This window comes from Oryx dammah, unplaced genomic scaffold (genome assembly GCF_014754425.2).
Source record: "Oryx dammah isolate SB20612 unplaced genomic scaffold, SCBI_Odam_1.1 HiC_scaffold_5, whole genome shotgun sequence".
Classification (NCBI taxonomy): domain Eukaryota; kingdom Metazoa; phylum Chordata; class Mammalia; order Artiodactyla; family Bovidae; genus Oryx; species Oryx dammah.
The window spans coordinates 48680609-48700752 of NW_024070189.1; the positions used below are offsets into that span (position 1 = coordinate 48680609).

The 20144-nt window shown below is 39.9% G+C and overlaps 1 protein-coding gene across 3 annotated transcripts in view; it reads right to left on the minus strand.

The window, feature by feature from the left end:
- Positions 1-20144, minus strand: part of HMGXB3 (HMG-box containing 3) — a 60703-nt gene that overhangs the window by 17965 nt on the left and 22594 nt on the right. For 2 of the 3 annotated variants that reach the window (XM_040239578.1, XM_040239579.1), the window contains 4 exons: positions 17613-17711; positions 15899-16048; positions 10597-10898; positions 9965-10092 (listed from right to left, as the gene is read on the minus strand). In XM_040239578.1, the coding sequence (XP_040095512.1) occupies positions 9965-10092; positions 10597-10898; positions 15899-16048; positions 17613-17711 (679 nt within the window). The remainder of the gene's footprint in view (positions 1-9964; positions 10093-10596; positions 10899-15898; positions 16049-17612; positions 17712-20144) is intronic. The other variant, XM_040239580.1, reaches the window with a different exon arrangement.

The following is a 20144-nucleotide window of genomic DNA, read 5'->3' on the forward strand; positions in this document are numbered from 1 at the left end:
GTGGAGGAGAGGAGTAAAAACATTCAGATTCTCTCTCTCTTTTTTTAAAAGAATATGTTTGAGCCAATGTGACTATCAGTCTAAAGCAAGTAGATATAGGAAAGGGTTAATATACTTGAAAAACACAGTAACTGTAGATCAAAAGCATACAAAAGATCCACAAAAAACAGAGAACACAAGCATAAGACAAAAGGAAATCATCAAGCCACAAAATATATGATAAAAAGAAACAAAGAAGAAACATAGAGCCAAAACAGGGTTTAAAATGGCAATAAATACATATTTTATCAATAATTACCTTAAGTGTCAATGAACTACATGCTTCAATCAAAACACAAGGTGGTAGACTGGATAAAAAACAAGAGCCTAAAAATACTGCCTATAAGACCCACTTTAAGGCAAAGCATATACACAGATTTAATGTTAAGGGATGGGAAAAGATATTTCATGCAAACAGAAATGACAAGAAAGCAGGGGGTTGCATACTCCTACCAGATAAAACAGGCTTTGAAACAAAGGCCATAAAGCTAGACCTTATATAATGATAAAAAGGGTCATACAAGAAGAGGATATTACATCCATTAACATGTATGAACCTTCTAAAGGAGCATCTAATTATATAAAGCAAACATTAACAGACATAAAAGGAGGAACTTACAGAAATACAATAATAGCAGGAAACTTTTAACACCTCATTCACATCAATGGACAGATCTTCTAGACAGAAAATCAGCAAGAAAACAGAAATCCAAAATGATACAACAATTATTAGACTCAATTATTTCAGGATATTACATTTAAAAAAACAAGAATACACATTATTTTCAAGTGTACATGGAACATTCTCTAGGACTGACCACATACTAGGGCACAAAACAAACCTCAACAAATTTAAGAGTATAAAAATTACTTCAAACAATCTTCTCTAATCTACAATAGAATGAAACTAGAAAGCAACCACAGGAAAACAAATGAGGAAAAAAAAAATTACATGGAGAATGAAAGCATTTTACTAAAACCAATGGATCAATAAGTAAATCAAAAAGAAAAATTAAAAATACCTTGAGACAAGCAACAATGAAAACACAATCATACAAAATCTATAGGATGGAGCAAAAAAAGTTCTTAGAGCTAGGAAAGCTCACAGCTATACAGCCCTTCCTCAAAAAACAAGAAAAATCTCAAATAAGCAACCTAAACTACCACCTAAAAGACTCAGAAAAAGAAGAGCAAGCAAAGCCTAAACTCAGCAAAAGGAAGGAAGTAACAAAAGATGAGAGAAGAAATAAAACAGAGATTAAATAATAGAATGAAATCAATAAAATCAAGTGCTGGTTCTTTGAAAGGGTAAACAAAATTGCCAAACTTCTGGCCAGGCTCACCAAGAAAAGAGAAAGAACCCAGATAAACAAAATAAGAAATGAAGAAGAAGAAATAGCAACTGATACTGATGAAATACAAAAACCACAACAGAATCCTACAAACAGTTATATACCAATAAATTTGACAAAACAGAAGAAATGGACAAATTTCTAGAAACATACAGCTCACCAAAACTGAATTAAGAAGAAATCCATAATCTGAACAGATTGATTACTAGGACTGAAATAGAATATGAAGGGGAAAAAAACACAAACAAAAAACTCTCTACAAACTAAAATCCAGGATCAGATGGCTCCACAGGCAAACAATACCAAACACATAAAGAAGAACTTCTACTGACCCTTCTCAAACTCTTGCAAAATACTGAAGCAGAGGCAACACTCCCAGAGATATTATATGAAGCCACCACCACCGATACCAAAACCTAACAAAGGTTAACGCCAAGAACGGAAAACTGTCGGTCAATATCCATGATGAATATAGATGCAACAATTCTCAACAAAAACACTAACAAACCAAATCCAGCAATACATAAAAAAGATCATATACCATGACCAAGGGGGTTCATTCCAAATTCACAAGGATGGTTCAATATACACAAATCAATTAATATGCTACACCACATCAACAAAAGAGAAAAAACACGTAATCATCTCAACAGATGCAGAAAACACACTTGACAAAATTCAACACCCATTCATGATTTTTAAAAAAGGGCTCTTAACAAAATGCATATAAAGGGAACATATCTCAAAATAATAGAAGCTATTTACGATAAACCCACAAACAATATAATACCCAACAATGAAAAGCTGGAAGCCTTCCCACTAAAATGTGGAACAAGACAAGGAAGCCCACTCTCACCACTTCTATTCAACATAGTATTGGAAGTCCTAGCCACAGCAATCAGACAAGAAATAAAAGGTATCTAAATTGGAAGGGAAGAAGTAAAATTGTCATCACTATATGCAGATGACACGATGCAATACATAGAAAACCCTGAAGACTCCACACAAAAACATTTAGAATTGATAAATGAATTAAGCAAGGCAGCAAGATACAAGATTAACCCACAGAAACTGGTTGCAGTTCTTTACACTAACAGTGAAGTAGCAGAAAGGTAATGTAAAAAAAAAAATAATACCTTTAAAAACCACACTCCCCCAAAAATAAATAAATACTTAAGAATACTTTCACCTAAGGAGGTGAAAGACTTCTACACTGAGAATTATAAAATATGAATAAAGGAAACTGAAAATGATTCAAAGAAACGGAATGATATCCTCATGCTCTTGGGTTGGAAGAATTATTATTAAAATGGCAACTATCCAAAGCAATCTACATATTTAATGTGATCTCTATAGAATTACCCAGGATATTTTTCACTAAAACAAATAATCCTAAGATCTATATGGGACAATGAAAGACCTTGAGGGAAAATAACAAAGCAGGAGGCACAACCCTTCCAGACTTCAGACAATACCCCAAAGCTACAGTAATCAAAACCATGGTATTGGTACAAAAACAAGACATACAGATCAATGTAACAGAATAGAGAGCCCAGAAATAAACCCACATACCTATGGTCAAGGGAGGCAAAAATATAAAATGGGAAAAATCTTCAGCCAAGTGGTGTTGGGAAAGTTGGACAGCTGCATGTAAATCAATGAAGTTAGAACACACCCTCATGTCATGCACAAAAATAAACTCAAAGTGGCTTACAGAGTTAAATATAAGACATTATAAAACTCCTAGAAGAGATCACAGGCAAAACATTCTCTGACAGAAATTGTACCAGAGTTTTCTTAGGTCAGTTGCCAGGGCAATAAAAATAAAAACAAAAGTAAACAAATGGGATTTAGTCAAATTTACAAGCTTTTGAACAGTAAAGGAAACCACAAACAAAAGGAAAAGACAACCTATGAAACGGGAGAAAATATCTGTGAACGATGTAACCAACAAGGGCTTACTCTCAAAGACATACAAACAACTCATGTAGCTCAACAACAACAAACTAAACCACCCAACTGAAAAATAAGCAGAAGACCAAAATAGACATTTACCAAAGGTGACATGCAGATGGCCAATAGGTACATGAAAAGATGCTCAACATCATTATTAGAGAAATGCAAATTAAAACTACAATGAGGTACCACCTCACATCAGTCAGAATGGCCATCATTAAAAAGTCTACAGACACAGAATGAAAGATCAAAAAAAAAAAAAAAAAAAGGAAAAAAAAAAGGGTTATATACAGTAAAAGCTGGAGACAGTGTGGAGAAAAGGGAACCACCCCCTCCACTGGTGGAATGTAAATTGGTGTAGCCACTATGGAAAACTAAAAATAGAACTGCCATATAATCCAGCAATCCCACTTCTGGGCATGTAACCAGAGGAAAACATGGTGCGAAAGAATACACGTACCCCTGCAGCAGCAGTATTCTCAACAGCGAGGACAAATACCATACGGTATCACTGATACGTGTAATCTAAAACAGCACAAACGAACCTACATATGAAACAGAAACAGCCTCAGACATAGAGAACTGACTTGTGGGGGAGGGGGTTGGGGAGGGATGGACTGGGCATCTGGGGTTAGTAGATGCAAACTATGACATAAAGACTGGATAAGTAACAAGGTCCTACTGTAAAGTACAGGAAACTATATTCAATATCCTGGGATAAACCATAATGCAAAAGAATATAAAAAAGGATATATATATGCGTGTGTATGACTAAGTCACTTTGCTATAGAGCAGAAATTAACATTATAAATCAACTATGCTTTAATAAAAAATAAGTTTAAAGACAAGCAGTTTTATAACAGTTTCTATGTATCAAATTGACAAAGCTGAAAAATTGTAACGATGCGGAAGCAGAAGGACTTCTGGTTCACGGTGGCAGAGTAGAAGGGTATGCGCTCATCTCCCGCAAGAACACCAGAACTGCAACTAGCTGATAAACTACCATTGACAGGAGGAAGCTGGAACCACCAAAATAAGATACCCTACATCCAAAGACAACGAAGAAGCTGCAGTGAGATGGGAGGAGGGGTGCAAACACAATATAATGCAATCCCATTCCTGCTTGGTGGGTGACCCACAAACTGGAGCACAGTAATACCAAACGAAGTTCTCCCACTGTTGTAAAAGTTCTGAATTCCATGTCAGGCTCCCCAGCCTGGGGGTCTGAAAAGGGCCTGGGAACCCCCTGGCAATCTGGCCTTTAAGGGCAGCAGGATTTGATTATACGACTTCCACAGAACTGGGGGAACCACAGACTCCAATCTCAGAGGGCACAAACAAAATCTTGCCCACACCAAGACCCAGAGGAAAGGAATAGTGACCCAACAGAAGACTGAACCAAAACTACTTGCTAGAGTTGGAGGGTCTCCTGTGGAGGCATGGGTTGGCAGGGGCTCACCACAGGGACAGGGGCACTGGCAACATCAGACCAGGAAGTTCCCCTTTGGCATAAACCCTCTTGAAGTTCACCATTAACCCTACCATAAAGCCTGCAGGACCCAGGGCTGGGTCAAACAACTACCAGGGAGGGAGTGCAATCCCACCCATCAGCAGATAATTGGATTAAAGCTTTACTGAGCAAGGCCCTGCCCACCAGAGCAAGACCCAGTTTTTCCCATTGCCAGTCCCTCCCTTGAGGAAGTTTATACAAGCCTCTTAGCCTCATCCACCTAAGATGAGGAAAAGCAAAAGGAAGCACAGTCCCACAGCAGCTAAAACAAAAACCATATTACCGAAAGTTAATCACAATAAAAAGCAGAAAGTTATGTCCTAGATGAGGAGCTTCCCTTGAAGCTCAATCCATAAAGAATCTGCCTGCAATGCAGGAGACCCTGGTTCAATTCCTGGGTCGGGAAGATGCCCTGGATAAGGAAATGGTGACCCACTCCAGTACTCTTGCCTGTAGAATCCCTGGACAGAGGAGCCTGACAGGCTACAGTCCATGAGGTCACGAGAGCTGGACATGACTTAGGGAGGCTTCCCTGGTGGCTCAGATGGTTCAAGAATCTGCTTGTAATGCAGGAGACCTGGGTTCGATCCCTGGGTTGGGAAGATCCCCTGGAGAAGGACATGGCAACCCACTCCAGTATTCTTGCCTGGAGAATCCCCATGGACAGAGAAGCCTGGTGGGCTACAGTCCATGGGGTCACAAAGAGTTGGACATGACTGAGTGACTAAGTACATGTCCCAGATGAAGGGACAAGACAGAACTCCAGAAAAACAACTAAATCAAGTGGAGACAGGCAACCTTTCAGAAAAAGAATTCAGAACAATGACAGTGAAGATGATCCAGGATCTTGGGAAAACAATGGAGAAGATGCAAGAAATGTTTACCAAAGGTCTAGAAGAACTAAAGAACAAAGATGAATACATACACTAGAAGGAATCAATAGCAGAATAACTGAGGCAGAATAAATGACCTGGAGGACAGAATGGTGGACATCACTGCCACAGAACGGAATATAGAAAAAAAAAAAGAAGAGTGAAAGGCAATGAAGACAGCCTAAGAGACCTCTGGGACAACATTAAATGCACCAACATGCGCACTATAGGGGTCCCAGAAGGAGAGAGAGAGAGAAAGGACCTGAGAAAATATTTGAAGAAATAACAGCTGAAAACTTCCCAAACATGGGAAAAGAAATAGTCAATCAATCAAGTCCAGGGCATGATCAATCCAAGAAGGAACACATCAAAACACATACTAATAAGACTGACAAAAGCAAATACAAACATAAAATATTAAAAGCAATAAAGGAAAAATGACAAATAACATACAAAGGAACACCCATCAGGCTATCAGCTGATTTCTCAACAGAAACTCTACAAGCCAGAAGGGAATGGCACGATATATTTAAAGTGATGAAAAGGAAGAACCTACAACCAAGAATACTCTACCCAGCAAGACTCTCCTTCAGATTTGATGGAGCAATCAAAAGCTTTGCATACAAAGCAAAAGTTAAGAGAAGTCAGCACCACCAAACCAGTTCAGTTCAATCGCTCAGTCATGTCCTGCTCTTTGTAACCCCATGGACTGCAGCATGCCAGGCATCCCTGTCCATCACCAACTCCTGGAGCTTGCTCAAACTCACGTCTATCGAGTTGGTGATGCCATCCAACCATCTTATCCTCTGTTGTCCCCTTCTCCTCCTGCCTTCAATCTTTCTCATTAGTATGCATAATCTATATATTTTAGAAAACTTATGAATTTTTGCCTAACTAAAAAATTTATGATATTTTGATTCCACTTGACTTACCATGAATAGAATGCTATATTTAATTTAAAAGAGTAAATGTGCAACAAACAATGAAGGTGTACTTTATAGCACAGGGAACTATAGTATCTTGTAATAACCTATAATGGAAAATAATTTCAAAAATATTATATGTCTATATGTGTAACTGAATCACCTCGCTGTGTACCTGAAACACTGTAAGTCAACTATACTTCAATAAAATACATATATTAAGGGAAAAAAAACCATTCCAGGAAAGAAATTATAATGCTAATCTACTGAAGTTCTTAAGGCTAATAAGTGAGTTTTACAAGGTCACTGAATAAAGTTCAGTAGATAAAACCCAATTATGTTTTTATACTAGCACCGAACAGTTAGAAATTGAACCATGTCATTTACCACTGAACAAAATTAAATGCCTAGGTATAAATCTAACAAAATGCCTGCAGGACCTATATGCTAAAAACAATGAAACACTTGATAAAAAAAAAAAAAAAAGAAAACCTAATCAAATAGAAAGATAGACTGTGTCATGTATTAGAAAGACAATATTTTTAAGGATGTCAAACTTCTGCAAGCTGGTCTACAGATTTAACACAATTCCAATTAGAATTCTAGCAGGATTCTGTAAATATTAACAAGCTGATTCTAAAATTCATATGGGAATGCAAAGAAACAAGAGTTAAAACAATTCAGGAAGAACAAGGTTGGAGCATTTATACTACCCAAATGATAAGAGCTACTAAAAAGCAACAGTATTCAAGACACGTGGTACTGGCCAAAGAATGGACAACATAACCAATGAAAAAGAGGGCAGAAATAGACCTACATATACATGACTATGGAGAAGGGAATGGCAACCTACTCCAGTATTCTTGCCTAGAGAATCCCATGGACAGAGGAGCCTGATGGGCTACAGTCCATGGGGTCACAAAGAGTCAGATACGACTTTGCCTGTGTGTACTGAACTGTAACTTCCTCCAATTTTAACTGAAAACTGGAGAAGGAAATGGCAACCCACTCCAGTGTTCTTGTCTGGAGAATCCCACGGACGGGGGAGCCTGGTGGGCTGCTGTCTACGGGGTCGCAGAGTTGGACATGACTGAAGCGACTTAGTAGTAGCAGTAGTATACATGACTAATTGTTTTTCAATTAAGTAGCAAAGGCAATTCAAAGCAAAAAGGACTACTTTTTAACAAATAGTGGAATAAATGGATGTCCACATGGAAAAAAAAACCCTCAATCTGGATCTCACACTTTACATAAAAATGAATTCAAAATGGATTACAGACAAATAAAAACCATAAATTATAAAGCTTTTAGCAGAAAACATAGGAAAAATATTTATGATTGTCACGTAGATAAAGATAGCAATAACATCAACACAACTGGTAAAACAAAATTTGATGAATTGGTCTTTATCATACTTGAAAATTTTTGCTCCGTGGAAGATTCTGTTGGGAGAATGAGAATATAAGACACAAACCATAATACAATATCTGCAAATCACTTATCTGACAAAGGATGTATATGAGAGTATATAAAGAACATTCAAAACTCAACAGCAAGAAAACCACCCAGTTCAACGGGCCAAAGATGGAACAGGTACTTCACCAAAGACATATAGATGACAAATAAACCCACAAAAAGATGTTCAACTTCATTAGTCTTAAATTGAGACCACGTTAAGTTATTACTACACACACCTATTAGAATGGCTGAAACACACACACACAAAACAGATAATACCAAGTGCTGACATATGAAGCTAATTGGAATTCTCACCCATCATTAGAGGGAACACAAAATGGCACCAACATAGGTAACCGGTTTGGTGATTTCTCATAACTAAACATACACTTACCACATGATCCAGCAATGTGATTCCTAGGGTATTTACCCAAAATAAAATGAAAATTTAAGTTTACACAAAATCCTATACATGACTATTTACAGTTATGAATACAACTGTCAAAATTGGTAAAAATGCAAACATTCTTCAAGGAATGAACAGATAATCGAGTGTGGTGCTCCACACAACGCAAACCTACTCAACAATAAAAAGGAAAACCTGCTGATACACAGAGCGACGTGGATGAACTTCAAAGACACATATGTATATGCAGTAAAAGAAGCCAGACTCAAAACACTGTTCACTAGATTCATATGACATTCTGGAAAGACAGAAATATATGGAATGAAGAAACTATCAAATGGTTGCCAGAGGTTAGTATTAAAAGAGAATGGGGTTATTAAAAGGGAGATTAAAAGAGAATGCTTAGGGGATGATGAAACTGTTCTCTATACTGATTGTGGTGGCAGTTACAAAACTCAGTGCGTTTGTCAGAACTCAGAACTGCACAACAACAAAGTTTACTGCATGCACATACAGAACATAAGGTTATATATTAGAAAAAAAAGAAAGAGACCCAGGTGCTATACACTGAGACAGACTGCAGGGAAATGGCACTCTCATTAGTGTTGAAGTAGTACAAGCTCAGTCTGGCAATACAGGACATTAAAAGCATGAATTCAAAATAAGGCACCTTAAGGTTCTGAAGACAAGGAAAATAAGAAATACTCCTTAATCTTCAGCACTCGGTTCTACATATAAAACTCAAGATTCAAATTCTCAAAATGGTTGATACATGGTCAGTGTTCAATGAATGACGCTGATGAATAGAGGAAAAGGGTGAATATACAGCAATTCCACTTTTGGGCAATTGCCCAAAGGAAATAATTAAGGCTGTACACAAAGAGTTAATTATAAAGAGAACTCTTAAAATGGATCATGGTCATATATTTCTCCTTAAAAATGGTGATGCATTTTGCCACCTGCCAGCATAAAAGGATACCCATGATACATTGCTAAATTTAAAAACAACACTCCAAAACAACATCCAGCACAACCCCATTTTTGTTTAAAGAAAAACTATTAAACCTATAAAACCTACACCTTCTTTTATTCTGTAGGGATGAAAAACACATCTGAAAGACTACAGAATACAATGTTGAATATTAATCTCATAGCAGTAGGATTACTACTGATTTTTAGTTTTTTCCTTTTATTTGTCAGTGTTTTGTTTTTTCCACAACAAAGATATGTTATTTTAAACTTAACTTTGTTTAAAGAGCCCTAATAAGAGAGTCCTAACACTTCAGAGATAAATATAATCTTCTGAGGCTGGGCTAGCCAGGAGGAAAGACGTCCTCTTCCTCAGAAGCCTCATCTGAGAGAAAATCCAATGCTCACAGGACCAGAAGTCTGACCCACAGAGGCTGTTCTCAAACATGTCCTTTGAGGGTAAAGAGGCTGGCACCCACCTGTATAGATGTCCATGAAGCTGTGCAGGGCCAGACAATGGGGATTCAGACACATCTTCACCTGAGCAGTCACGACCTGCAGCCAACTGGCTGTCAGCAGCCAGCACTCCTGGGGCCCCGCCAGAGAGCTAGAAAAAGAAGGAAAAGCAACTTTTTAATGCAGTTCCTAGGCTCAGTGATCAACAGCAAACTCAAGACTTTAAATGTAGTAGGAAATGAAGGTGTTGGACCTTGTGCTCCAAGGATTTTCTTAGGTGGGTGTTCCCCCTTTGTTGGAATTGGGCTTATGGAATCACCCCTAAAGTTAACATAATTCTGAACTTATTATCCAATTTAACCAACACTAATGAACTCCCAAATCTAAGCATTTTACCAGGCAGTCCAGAAGTAAACTAAATCCTAAGTTGGGGACAGTATCATTTCAATAGAAATAATATATAATCACTATTATTATTATTATTATTATTATTATTTTATTTTTGGTGATCGCAAAAGGAAAGGAAACCTGAGAAAAACTGAAAAGAACATCTGCAAAGGTTATAGCCTTAATGGTATTTGAAGAAAGGGGTGATACAGGTTAAGTAAGATGGGGCAGCTAGGGGAGGGTAAATCTGAATGAAAGTGGTGCTTACTTTTGTCCCCCTTTGAATAATGGGCTGCTACAGAGAAGGCACTGCATGGATGGAGACTCGTAGTAATTCGACCAAGAGGTTTGCTCAATGGTGACCGTCTCCTCACTCACGTTGGACAGGACAAGCCGAGAGCTATTGAGTTCATGAATCAAAGAGAAGACCTCGGCCAGCTCTGACTCATTCTCGGGAATCTGCAGGACTTTGCGCAGCAGCTGCAGTGTTGATTGGCGTTGGATCTCCCTCTGGGCTGCGCTCAGGGGCTCTGTGGCACTTAACACATCCGGGAGTGGTGAGCTTGCCTCCTGGAAGAAAGCAGATCCGTCATGAAACACCACCAAGGGCACAAAAGAGGCGGCCATGGGCTAAAACCACGAGAGGGCGTGAGTGGCAAAGGGAAGGGACTACGTCTGAAGCGGGAAACCTAGGTCCCTAAGCCACTCAGCTAGTAACTCACTTCGTGACTTACAACAGGAGTTTTCTCTCTGGCACTATTTCTCTACCACTAAAATAAGAGGATTATATACCCCTCTTGGTAATGGTTTCAAGATTCTGCTCCCATGCACTGGCTGTAAGGTTTGGAGGATAACAGACCAGGGGTTCAATTCTGGATATGCCACTGAAGAGCTGTAAATGGGTAACCCCCCTCAATACCTCCAAAAATTAAAGATCAAAATACTAATAATCTCCTAGAGTTGTTGCAGAGTAAATGAGATAGTGCAAGTAAAGCACTTAGCATGCAACAAAAACTCTCTGAATGGTAGTTTTGATGTGTAAACGGGCACCTGTAGAGCTTAAAGCATTTATTTTTAACAATGTGTGGCTTCTGAGTACAAGGGAACTTTATACACCAGTCAGAGGCTTCCAGGAAACAAGGTTCTGAAATGCTCTCTGAAACGGGTCCTTCTTATACCCGTCCCTTTCCAATGGAGGTCCTTCCCTGATCTGTGCAAATGCAGCATCAATCACTCGCTCCTTCTATAGTCCACTCCTTTACTGCATATTTCACTTTCTCGTAGGTGGTAAGCCATTGTTCTCTCCCCTGCTTATTTACTGAACTTCTAATACCACCACTGAAGGCACACAAAAGATGCTAACTCATATTTGCTGGACATATTATATGTTGTTTCACGGAGGTTAAGTGCATAACAACAACTTATTAACTCAGTATACTTTTGACAACTCTTATCTTGCTATCTGTAATAGTTTGGTTACCTATCTTTCCCCCCAAGCTAGACTGTAAGCTCCTAAAGGGAAGTGGGCATGTCTTACTCATCTTTGTAGCCCCAAAAGCTGACCTGTAACAGGCTTTCAATACATGCTTGCTGAAAAAATGAATCTGAATGAATGGCTGTAGAAGAGTTGAGTGACACTAGAGTGAGTTGCCCCAGGATTCTGTGTGTTCTTTCTCATTTATGACTTATGCTGCACAATGGGTTGGAAGATCGGTTGGAAAGCATACTATCCTTTGGCTCTGAAACACAGATTAAAGATGGAAAGGAAAGAAGATCATTCCAGCCCATAGATATTGCAGTCTTAATTACAGCCACTGGTGACAAACTGCATAGGAAATGTATGCTCACCGGGGGCTCCAAAGAGAAGGCACATAAACTTAAAGGTCCTTGGGTTTCTGAACAGTGTTTTGTGGAAAACAATTATTTTCTTTTGTTTCTCTAAAATTTAGAGAATTAGAATGTGAGAAATTGTATGAAGATGAGGGTCATGGGGGTAGGCAGCTACCAACTAACCAAAGAAAAAAGAATATAAAAGAGTCGGACTTGAAATCAATTGCCAAAAGGTCCCCAGATAATTCTTGTCTGACCAAGAAAAGTTAAGTCACTTCACCAGTAGAGACCAACACCCATTTTCATAATGCAAGCCACATCGACTAAAGGAGTTCAGAGCATCTACCAACACAGGACTCAATTCCATTCCATAATCACTGACACGTTATATATGCAAGCTCCAGCATTAGAAATATGGGGGCTGGCAATTCCCTGGGACCAGTGGTTAGGACTGTGCTCTCACTGCCAAGGGCCCGGGTTCAATCTCTGATAGGGGAACTAAGATCCCAAAAGCCATGTGGCCAGAAAGAAAAAGGAGTATGGGCCAACAGATTACACTTGGCTGACAAGTGATTGTGGTCTTACAGGGAACTAAGAGGGTGTCAAGACAGGGTGTTGTCAACATTTTCTATTTGTTTCCTTAGAATCTTGTTTTTGTTTTAAACTTTTTATTTTGTATTGGGGGGCAGCTGATTAACAATGCTGTAATAGTTTCAGGTAAACAGGGAAGAATCTTTATATCCATAGTTTTACAGAGTTCTAAGCAAAGTGCTGATGTTGAAGCTGAAACTCCAATACTCTGGCCACCTGATACGAAGAACTGACTCATTTGAAAAACCCTGATGCTGGGAAAGACTGAGGGCGGGAGGAGAAGGGGAGGACAGAGGATGAGATGGTTGGATGGCATCACTGACTCAATGAACATGAATTTGGGTAAACTCCAGGAGTTGGTGATGAACAGGGAGGCCTGGTGTGCTGCAGTCCATGGGGTCGCAAAGAGTCAGACATGACTGAGTGACTGAACTGAAGCAAAGTACCCAGAACATTTGAATTTTTTCACTTATTAGATCATGAATTATTTCCATTTTATAGGCTAATCTTAATCTTTTTATGCAGAATTAATAATTTACTATTTATTAGTAATTAATCATTATTGTTCTGTCACTAAGTCATGTCCGACTCTTTGCGACCTCATGAACTGCAGCACACCAGGCTTCCTGTCCTTCAGTATTTCTCTGAGTTTGCTCAAACTCCTATCCATTGAGTCAGTGATGCCATCCAATCATCTTATCCCTTGTCACCCCCTTCTACTCTTGCCCTCAGTCTTTTCCAGCATCAGGGTCTTTTCCAGTGAGTTGCCTTTTCATATCAGGTGGCCAAAGTACTGGAGCTTCAATACCATTGAAAATTCAGGGTTGATTTCCTTCAGAATGGACTGGTTGGATCTCCTTGCAGTCCAAGGGACTCTCAAGAGTCTTCCCCAGCATCACAGTTCAAAAGCATCAATTCTTCAGCACTCAGTGTTCTTTATAGTCCAACTGTCACATCCAAACACGACTACTGGAAAAACCATAGCTTTGACTAACAAAGGTCTGCCAATAGACCTCTGGTGGCAAAGTGATGTCTCTGCTTTTTAATACGCTGTCTAGATTTGTCACAGCTCTTCTTCCAAGGAGCAAGCGTCTTTTAATTTTGTGGTTGCAGTCACCGTCCACGGTTATTTTGGAGCCCCAGAAAATGAAATCTGATATTATTTGTGCATTTTCCCCATCTATTTGCCATGAGGTGATAGGACCGGATGCCATTATAATTTATTTCAATGGTAGACACAGGTTATTTCTAATTTTATCTGTTGTAATTACAGAATGTGTGATGTTCCAGACGGGCTTTATTTCAGATATTCTGTTTAATTCTGGGAATACGTATTCTAGTATTTGTCAAAAGTATCTGTTCTGAATTCAAGTCCCAACACTTGTCAAGAACCATATAGATGTGTGTTTGTATGTGAGCACCGAAAGTTTTCCTCTGGAAACTGACTTAAGGAAATAGTTCAAACAAACAAAAAGTTAAGCTGGGGTATAAAATTTTAGATCTAAATCAATTTTCTTTATATTGCACTGGAATTATCCCTGTTTACAAAATAACATTCACTTTCTTGAAGGAAAAAAAAAATGGTGTGGTCAATGTGATGTGAAGAGGAGCATATCAACCACATGGAGAAACCAGAAGGGAAAACTCACTGCCAGCAGAGGGCTCCCTGTGTAACAGGACGTGACGGGAGGCATGGGAGCATCTACAAGAAGTTCTGAGACTCCTCGAAGCTCAACTCGTGTTTTCTCTAGCGCTCATGGCCCCAAGAATACAACGCCCAGATCTAATCCACCTTGCCTGCTTTGTTTTACTGATGGGGAAACTAAAATTCAGGATAGGGAAAGCAAGCAACTTAGGGTCATTTCCAGGCAGGTCTCTCAATTCCTATTCTCAGTGTTTCTTCCTTTTAGTTCCACTTCTCTTTCTCACAATAACCTCAGAATACTACCTCAAGCACAGAAACAGACCTGACGATTAGGGGGTGAGATTCACTGCCAGAAAGCCCCCTCCCATCCATACATATAGAAAACTTAGCTTGAAAAAGTCCTCCCTAACCTCTCTAGCTCTGTCTGCTCCCAAACCCCCTGACCTCCTGACATAACCTTCTGGGCCTCTCCATGGCTCAGGACATTCAGTATGACCCCCTGCCTGAAAAACAAACTGCCTAGTCTTAGCATTAAAGATCTTCCATGATACATGGTCCCAATCTTTTAAGACTTCTTTTCCATACTCCTCTCCATACGCTCTCTCCTCTAACCCAATGGAACATCAGACTGCCTACCTCTTCATCTCTACTCATGCCTATCCTTGAGTATATTGCACACCTTTCTCTCCCACCCACATCCTGCACATCTTGTGAGGTGTGGGTTAGATCTAGAGTGGCGGGGGCTCCACCTTGGATCCTGACTTGTTCTGTGAGCCATTCTCTTTCCCTCCAAAGCATATGAGTTGATCTCTCTTTTTATGTTCATCCCAGTCATTCTGTTCACTGTCTTAGGTAGGTACTCTTTCTGTTCACTTAAAAAAAATTCCTATGTGGAAATTCAGAGGTCCCGTGAAATTGCCCATTTTCCCTGATTCTAGTAAACAAACAAACAACAAAAACAAGCCCTAAGGAGCCAAGTGGAATGTGTTTTACTATCCAGCAGGTTGGTCCCACTTCAGAGAGCAGGCCTGCCAAGACTGCTAGAAGTAAAGCACTGTGGTTGGCCAAATGCTCTGCAAGGAACCTGAGTAGCAGCAATCTCACCTACAATGTCCTGAGGCTGGCACTCTGTATTTACCAAAATTTTATTTACAGGTCCTTCAACAACCTCAGAGCTAAAATGACATAACCTTTCCAATCCTTTCTACTTCAGAATCCTCACTAAGACCTGTGTTGGCTATTTTTTTCTCCTGTGAATGAACTCTGGGTCCACTGAGCTAGAAGATTCTTGGAGATCAAGGTATCTGATAAACTCCCTTATCTTAGCGAAGAGGATAAGGAAGCCCAGAAAGAAGGCACTTGCCAGGTTCAGAACCTAGAACCTGGCTCCAGTTCTGGTGCTAACTACAATATGTACCAAGAAATCCTTTTATTTCTCCTAAAGCTGAACTGCTAACAGAGCCCTGTCCAAGACTGGGGGGGTGTGTTTGGGGAAGGAACTCACGAGAACCTTGGTGGTTTTCTCAGTTCGGTCCTTGGCAAGGTTAAAACCACAGCTGGGACAAATCCGAGGTTTATGCCGGTTGGTGTAGACATAGCTACAAGAGGGATTCTTGCACTTTCCCCGACCTCGTGATGTAGCCAGGCCCAAATCCTAAAAAATAAGACCATATTTCAATTCTACAAGTCAATTTACACCTGTGCAGAGCCAAGAATCAGGATGACCTGCTACTGGTAAAACAGAGGAGAGTGACAATTACAAACCCAGATTTAGACCAGCTCTCAAAGAGCCTTGAAAGTATCTTGAAACAAGATACTTTTTCTGTGGTTATCCCCTTTCAGTCTTAATATAGCCTGAACGGTTCTGGCAAGTCCTCCTATCTGTGAAACAAAGATGAATCTCAAAGGTCAGAAATTCAAATGCCTTCAGGGTCCAGGCAATCAGCAGTGAAGCAGGTCTGTTCTAACAGAATGCCAGGGGGACCAAAGACTTCAAGCTCCGTCTGAAGAAATACTGTGACCTGTGGCCTCTACAAGCTCACAGCTCTGGCACTGAGGCTCTTACAACAAGCTGCAGTCTAATCAGCCGAAGAGAGGGTCCTGGGCAGTCCCCACCAAATGGTGCGCCCGGTGGCCTCCCATAGCCACAGGGAAGAGACAGTGAAGGGATGGACAGCACAAAGAAGGTAGTGATTAGGCCTTTGGAAAATGAAGCCTGAGCAGCCCTCCAGGATAAGAGAGCCCTCTTCCCAAGACAGGGACAGAAAAGGCAATGACCCACCATACTATGTTGTCTTGTTCCTACTGAATGCCCAGCACAGGGCATGGCACAAAGAATGTGCTCAATAGAAATTTCTGAATTTTTAAAAATCTTCAATTTAAAAAAATCTAGCTGCTTCCTCAAAATCTGTGCATCTCACTCATCCAGGGAAACTGCCAAAGGTTACCTGGCTGGTTTGGTACCTTAAGGATCAACAAAATTAGAGAGTATTGAGCAAGAGAAGCCCCAAAACATGCTTTCTAAAGCCAACAGAGTATTGTACAGACAGTGAAAACTGAGGACCAGAGAAGGAAAGAGCCTCCAGGTCAGACAGCACGCCAGCAGTAGAGCCAGAATCGCTTTTGGACTAGGTCTTTCAACATCCACTGTTTATTTCACTGCTCCAGGCTGCTTAGCCTGCAAAAGAATGACCCCAGAGCCACACATTCGTTTCTGGGGATGTTAATATGCTATCTTAAAAATAAAAGCAGGGGAGAGAAAACCTTGGTGGGAAACACCAGGTTGAACAAAATAAGTTGCTTTTACTAAAGCACTCTGAAGCCCTATCAGATACTAGTACTGAATGTGACTGTTTTAGGAAGAAAAAAAATACATTTCTCAAACTTGCATGTAGAGCACTAAAAGGTCTAAAGATGGCTGAATGCTGAAGCTGGACTGAATTCTCAGTGACTTTCCCGGAGAACTACTCTCAAGAGAAATATCTTGGTCAGCTGGCCTACACTTCATGGATCTCACTTGGGAAAAACAAGAAACCTAGCTGATTCACTCAATAATCACTATGATTTGTTCCAGTGACAAGATGTTTAGAATCAATGATCAAGCCCTCACCTTACTCTCACTCCCAAGTACCACTCCCCACCCCCACTCAGACTCCTACTCACCCTCCACCATACAACCAAACCACCCCTGTGTCCACCCATCACTTAGTTCCACTTACCAGTGTGACAGTGCAGCTGTACTTATATGGAGGAAACATATCGGGCTTGACCTCCACAACTTTTACCTGAGATGTCCTGTTGGTTTGGCCATTTGACAGCTGCAGATCAAAACAGATTACTTAGTGCTTCTGAACCTCAGGCAAACTCCTGAGGTCCTATGTACTGGAACAGCTTGAGGAAACAATTGCCCAGGAAGCTGTAGAGCTACGCTCCAAATGAGCTCTCTGGGATGCTAGTCAGCAGTCCCCAGCCCACCAAAGGTTGAATGTCGCTTTCAACTCCCGGGGTTGCCACATTCCTTTGCACAGCTTCTAACACTGCATATTGGTAATACTATAAATCAGATTTACAACTACTATCAGGTGAGAAAAGCATATAATTGCTCTATACACAAATATGTGGTTGAATTATGCTGACATAAAGAAGTCTGTGGAATTCCCCAGCAGTCCAATGGTTAGGATTCTGCACTTCCACAGCCAGGGGCCTGTGTCTGATCCTTGATTAGGGAACTAAGATCCCATTTTTTTGGCATGGCCAAAAAAAAAAAGATGTCTGAAAGATTATTCACTAAAATGTCACAGGTTGAGGGGAAGATAATGGTTGTTTCCCATTTTACCAGGAGCTATAAATTGCTCAAATGTTCTACACAAAATGCAAAAAAGATGAAGGAAGCATTCTAAATTAAAAATAACTATTCTGTAATAATTTAATTTTCAGAATATAAGATTTCATGTAACTTAACTGGTTTAAGACGGAGAAGGCGATGGCACCCCACTCCAGTACTCTTGCCTGGAAAATCCCATGGACAGAGAAGCCTGGTAGGCTGCAGTCCACGGAGTCGCTAAGAGTTGGATACAACTGAGCGACTTCACTTTCACTTTTCACTTTCATGCATTGGAGAAGGAAATGGCAACCCACTCCAGTGTTCTTGCCTGGAGAATCCCAGGGACAGGAGAGCCTGGTGGGTTTCCGTCTATGGGGTCACACAGAGTCGGACACGACTGAAGTGACTTAGCAGCAGCAGCAGCAACAAGAGCATTTATGGCTTTTTACAAATACTGAATTTGCAAATTAAAAGGAAACTAGAGGAGACTGGCAATTTATACACATAAAGGAGTTCTAAGGCCTTGAGATCTAGGAAGTAGCTGAAGCAGACTCATTACCATCCTTCTATACTCAAAGATCACACATGCACCCAGAGGTGTCACCACTACTGGGTGAAAAAAGATCAACCTTCAAAGTAGAAACTGACTGATACCCTTGTTGGGACAGATTTAGAACTATCACATAAAAGCAGTTACCTGACAGCACAGGGCAAGAGAGAAGGCAGACTGATGTTCCTATTCCAATTTGGTCCATTTTGGGGTTTTCAATTTCAAACTGAGGGATCATGAAATTAATTTAATGGGCTGAAATCAGGATTTTGAAGAAGAAATGGAAAAATGACTGCATTTAATATGGGCATAGCTTCATCAAGCTTTTAATGTGTAGATGTATGTACCTCTACTGATGTAGAAATGTGTTTATTACTGATAGGCATGCTCAGAAAAAACTACAACAAAAAATCTAAGAAAAAAGGTGCTTCAACACATGCAACTTTGACACCTGGTAATAAATCTTTAACAGCTTTATCATTAAATGGAATGAACTGTACTGGTTACATGCCAGTGGATGAGACGGTTGGATGGCATCACCAATTCAATGGACATGAACTTGGGCAAACTGGGAGACAGTGAGGGGCAAGGAAGCCTGACATGCTGCAATCCATGGCATTGTGATGAGTCGGACTTGACTTGGTGAATGAACAACAAATCAGTATATGGAGAAAGAGCCATTCTTGTAGGTTTGAAAGATTACATTTAAAACATAAACACAGACAAATGCAGGAAAGGACTCGAGGGCTGAAACAGTGCACACCAGACTGTCAATAACTAGTATTTCTAGGTGACAGGATCCTAAGACTTATTTTCTTTCTGCCTTTCCTGAACTTTCTACAGCAATCATGCATTTATTTTTTTCTAAAAAGATATGACAACTAAATGCAGTATCTAATCCTAGACCAGATCCTGTACTGAAGTAGAAAATGCTATAATGGACTTAACTGGGTAAAACTGACAAAACTGGAACACACATGAAAAAGTATCAATGTTTCATTCAGTAGCAAAATAGTGCTATTTTTAGGAAATGCACAATTAAGCATTAAAGAGTAAAAGGCCACGTTACCCTTAAATTATGACAATTTTAAATACACACACACAATGGGGGAGGATACATGAGCACAAATTATAATGTAAAATGGGCTAATACGTTAACAGTAGGTGACGTTAGAGAGTGCACAGGTGCTCTTTGTACTACTTTTATTCTTATAACTTGTTTTAAATTGTTTCTAAATAAAAGTACACGTAACAAGAAATTTAAAAAATAGACAAGTCATTCATGCTAAACCTACTCCCAGAGCTCTACCAGTGTAATAATGGAGGCTTTTTGCTTATGGCTTTGAGACACTCAATGGAAGCCCTGTTCTCAGAGCA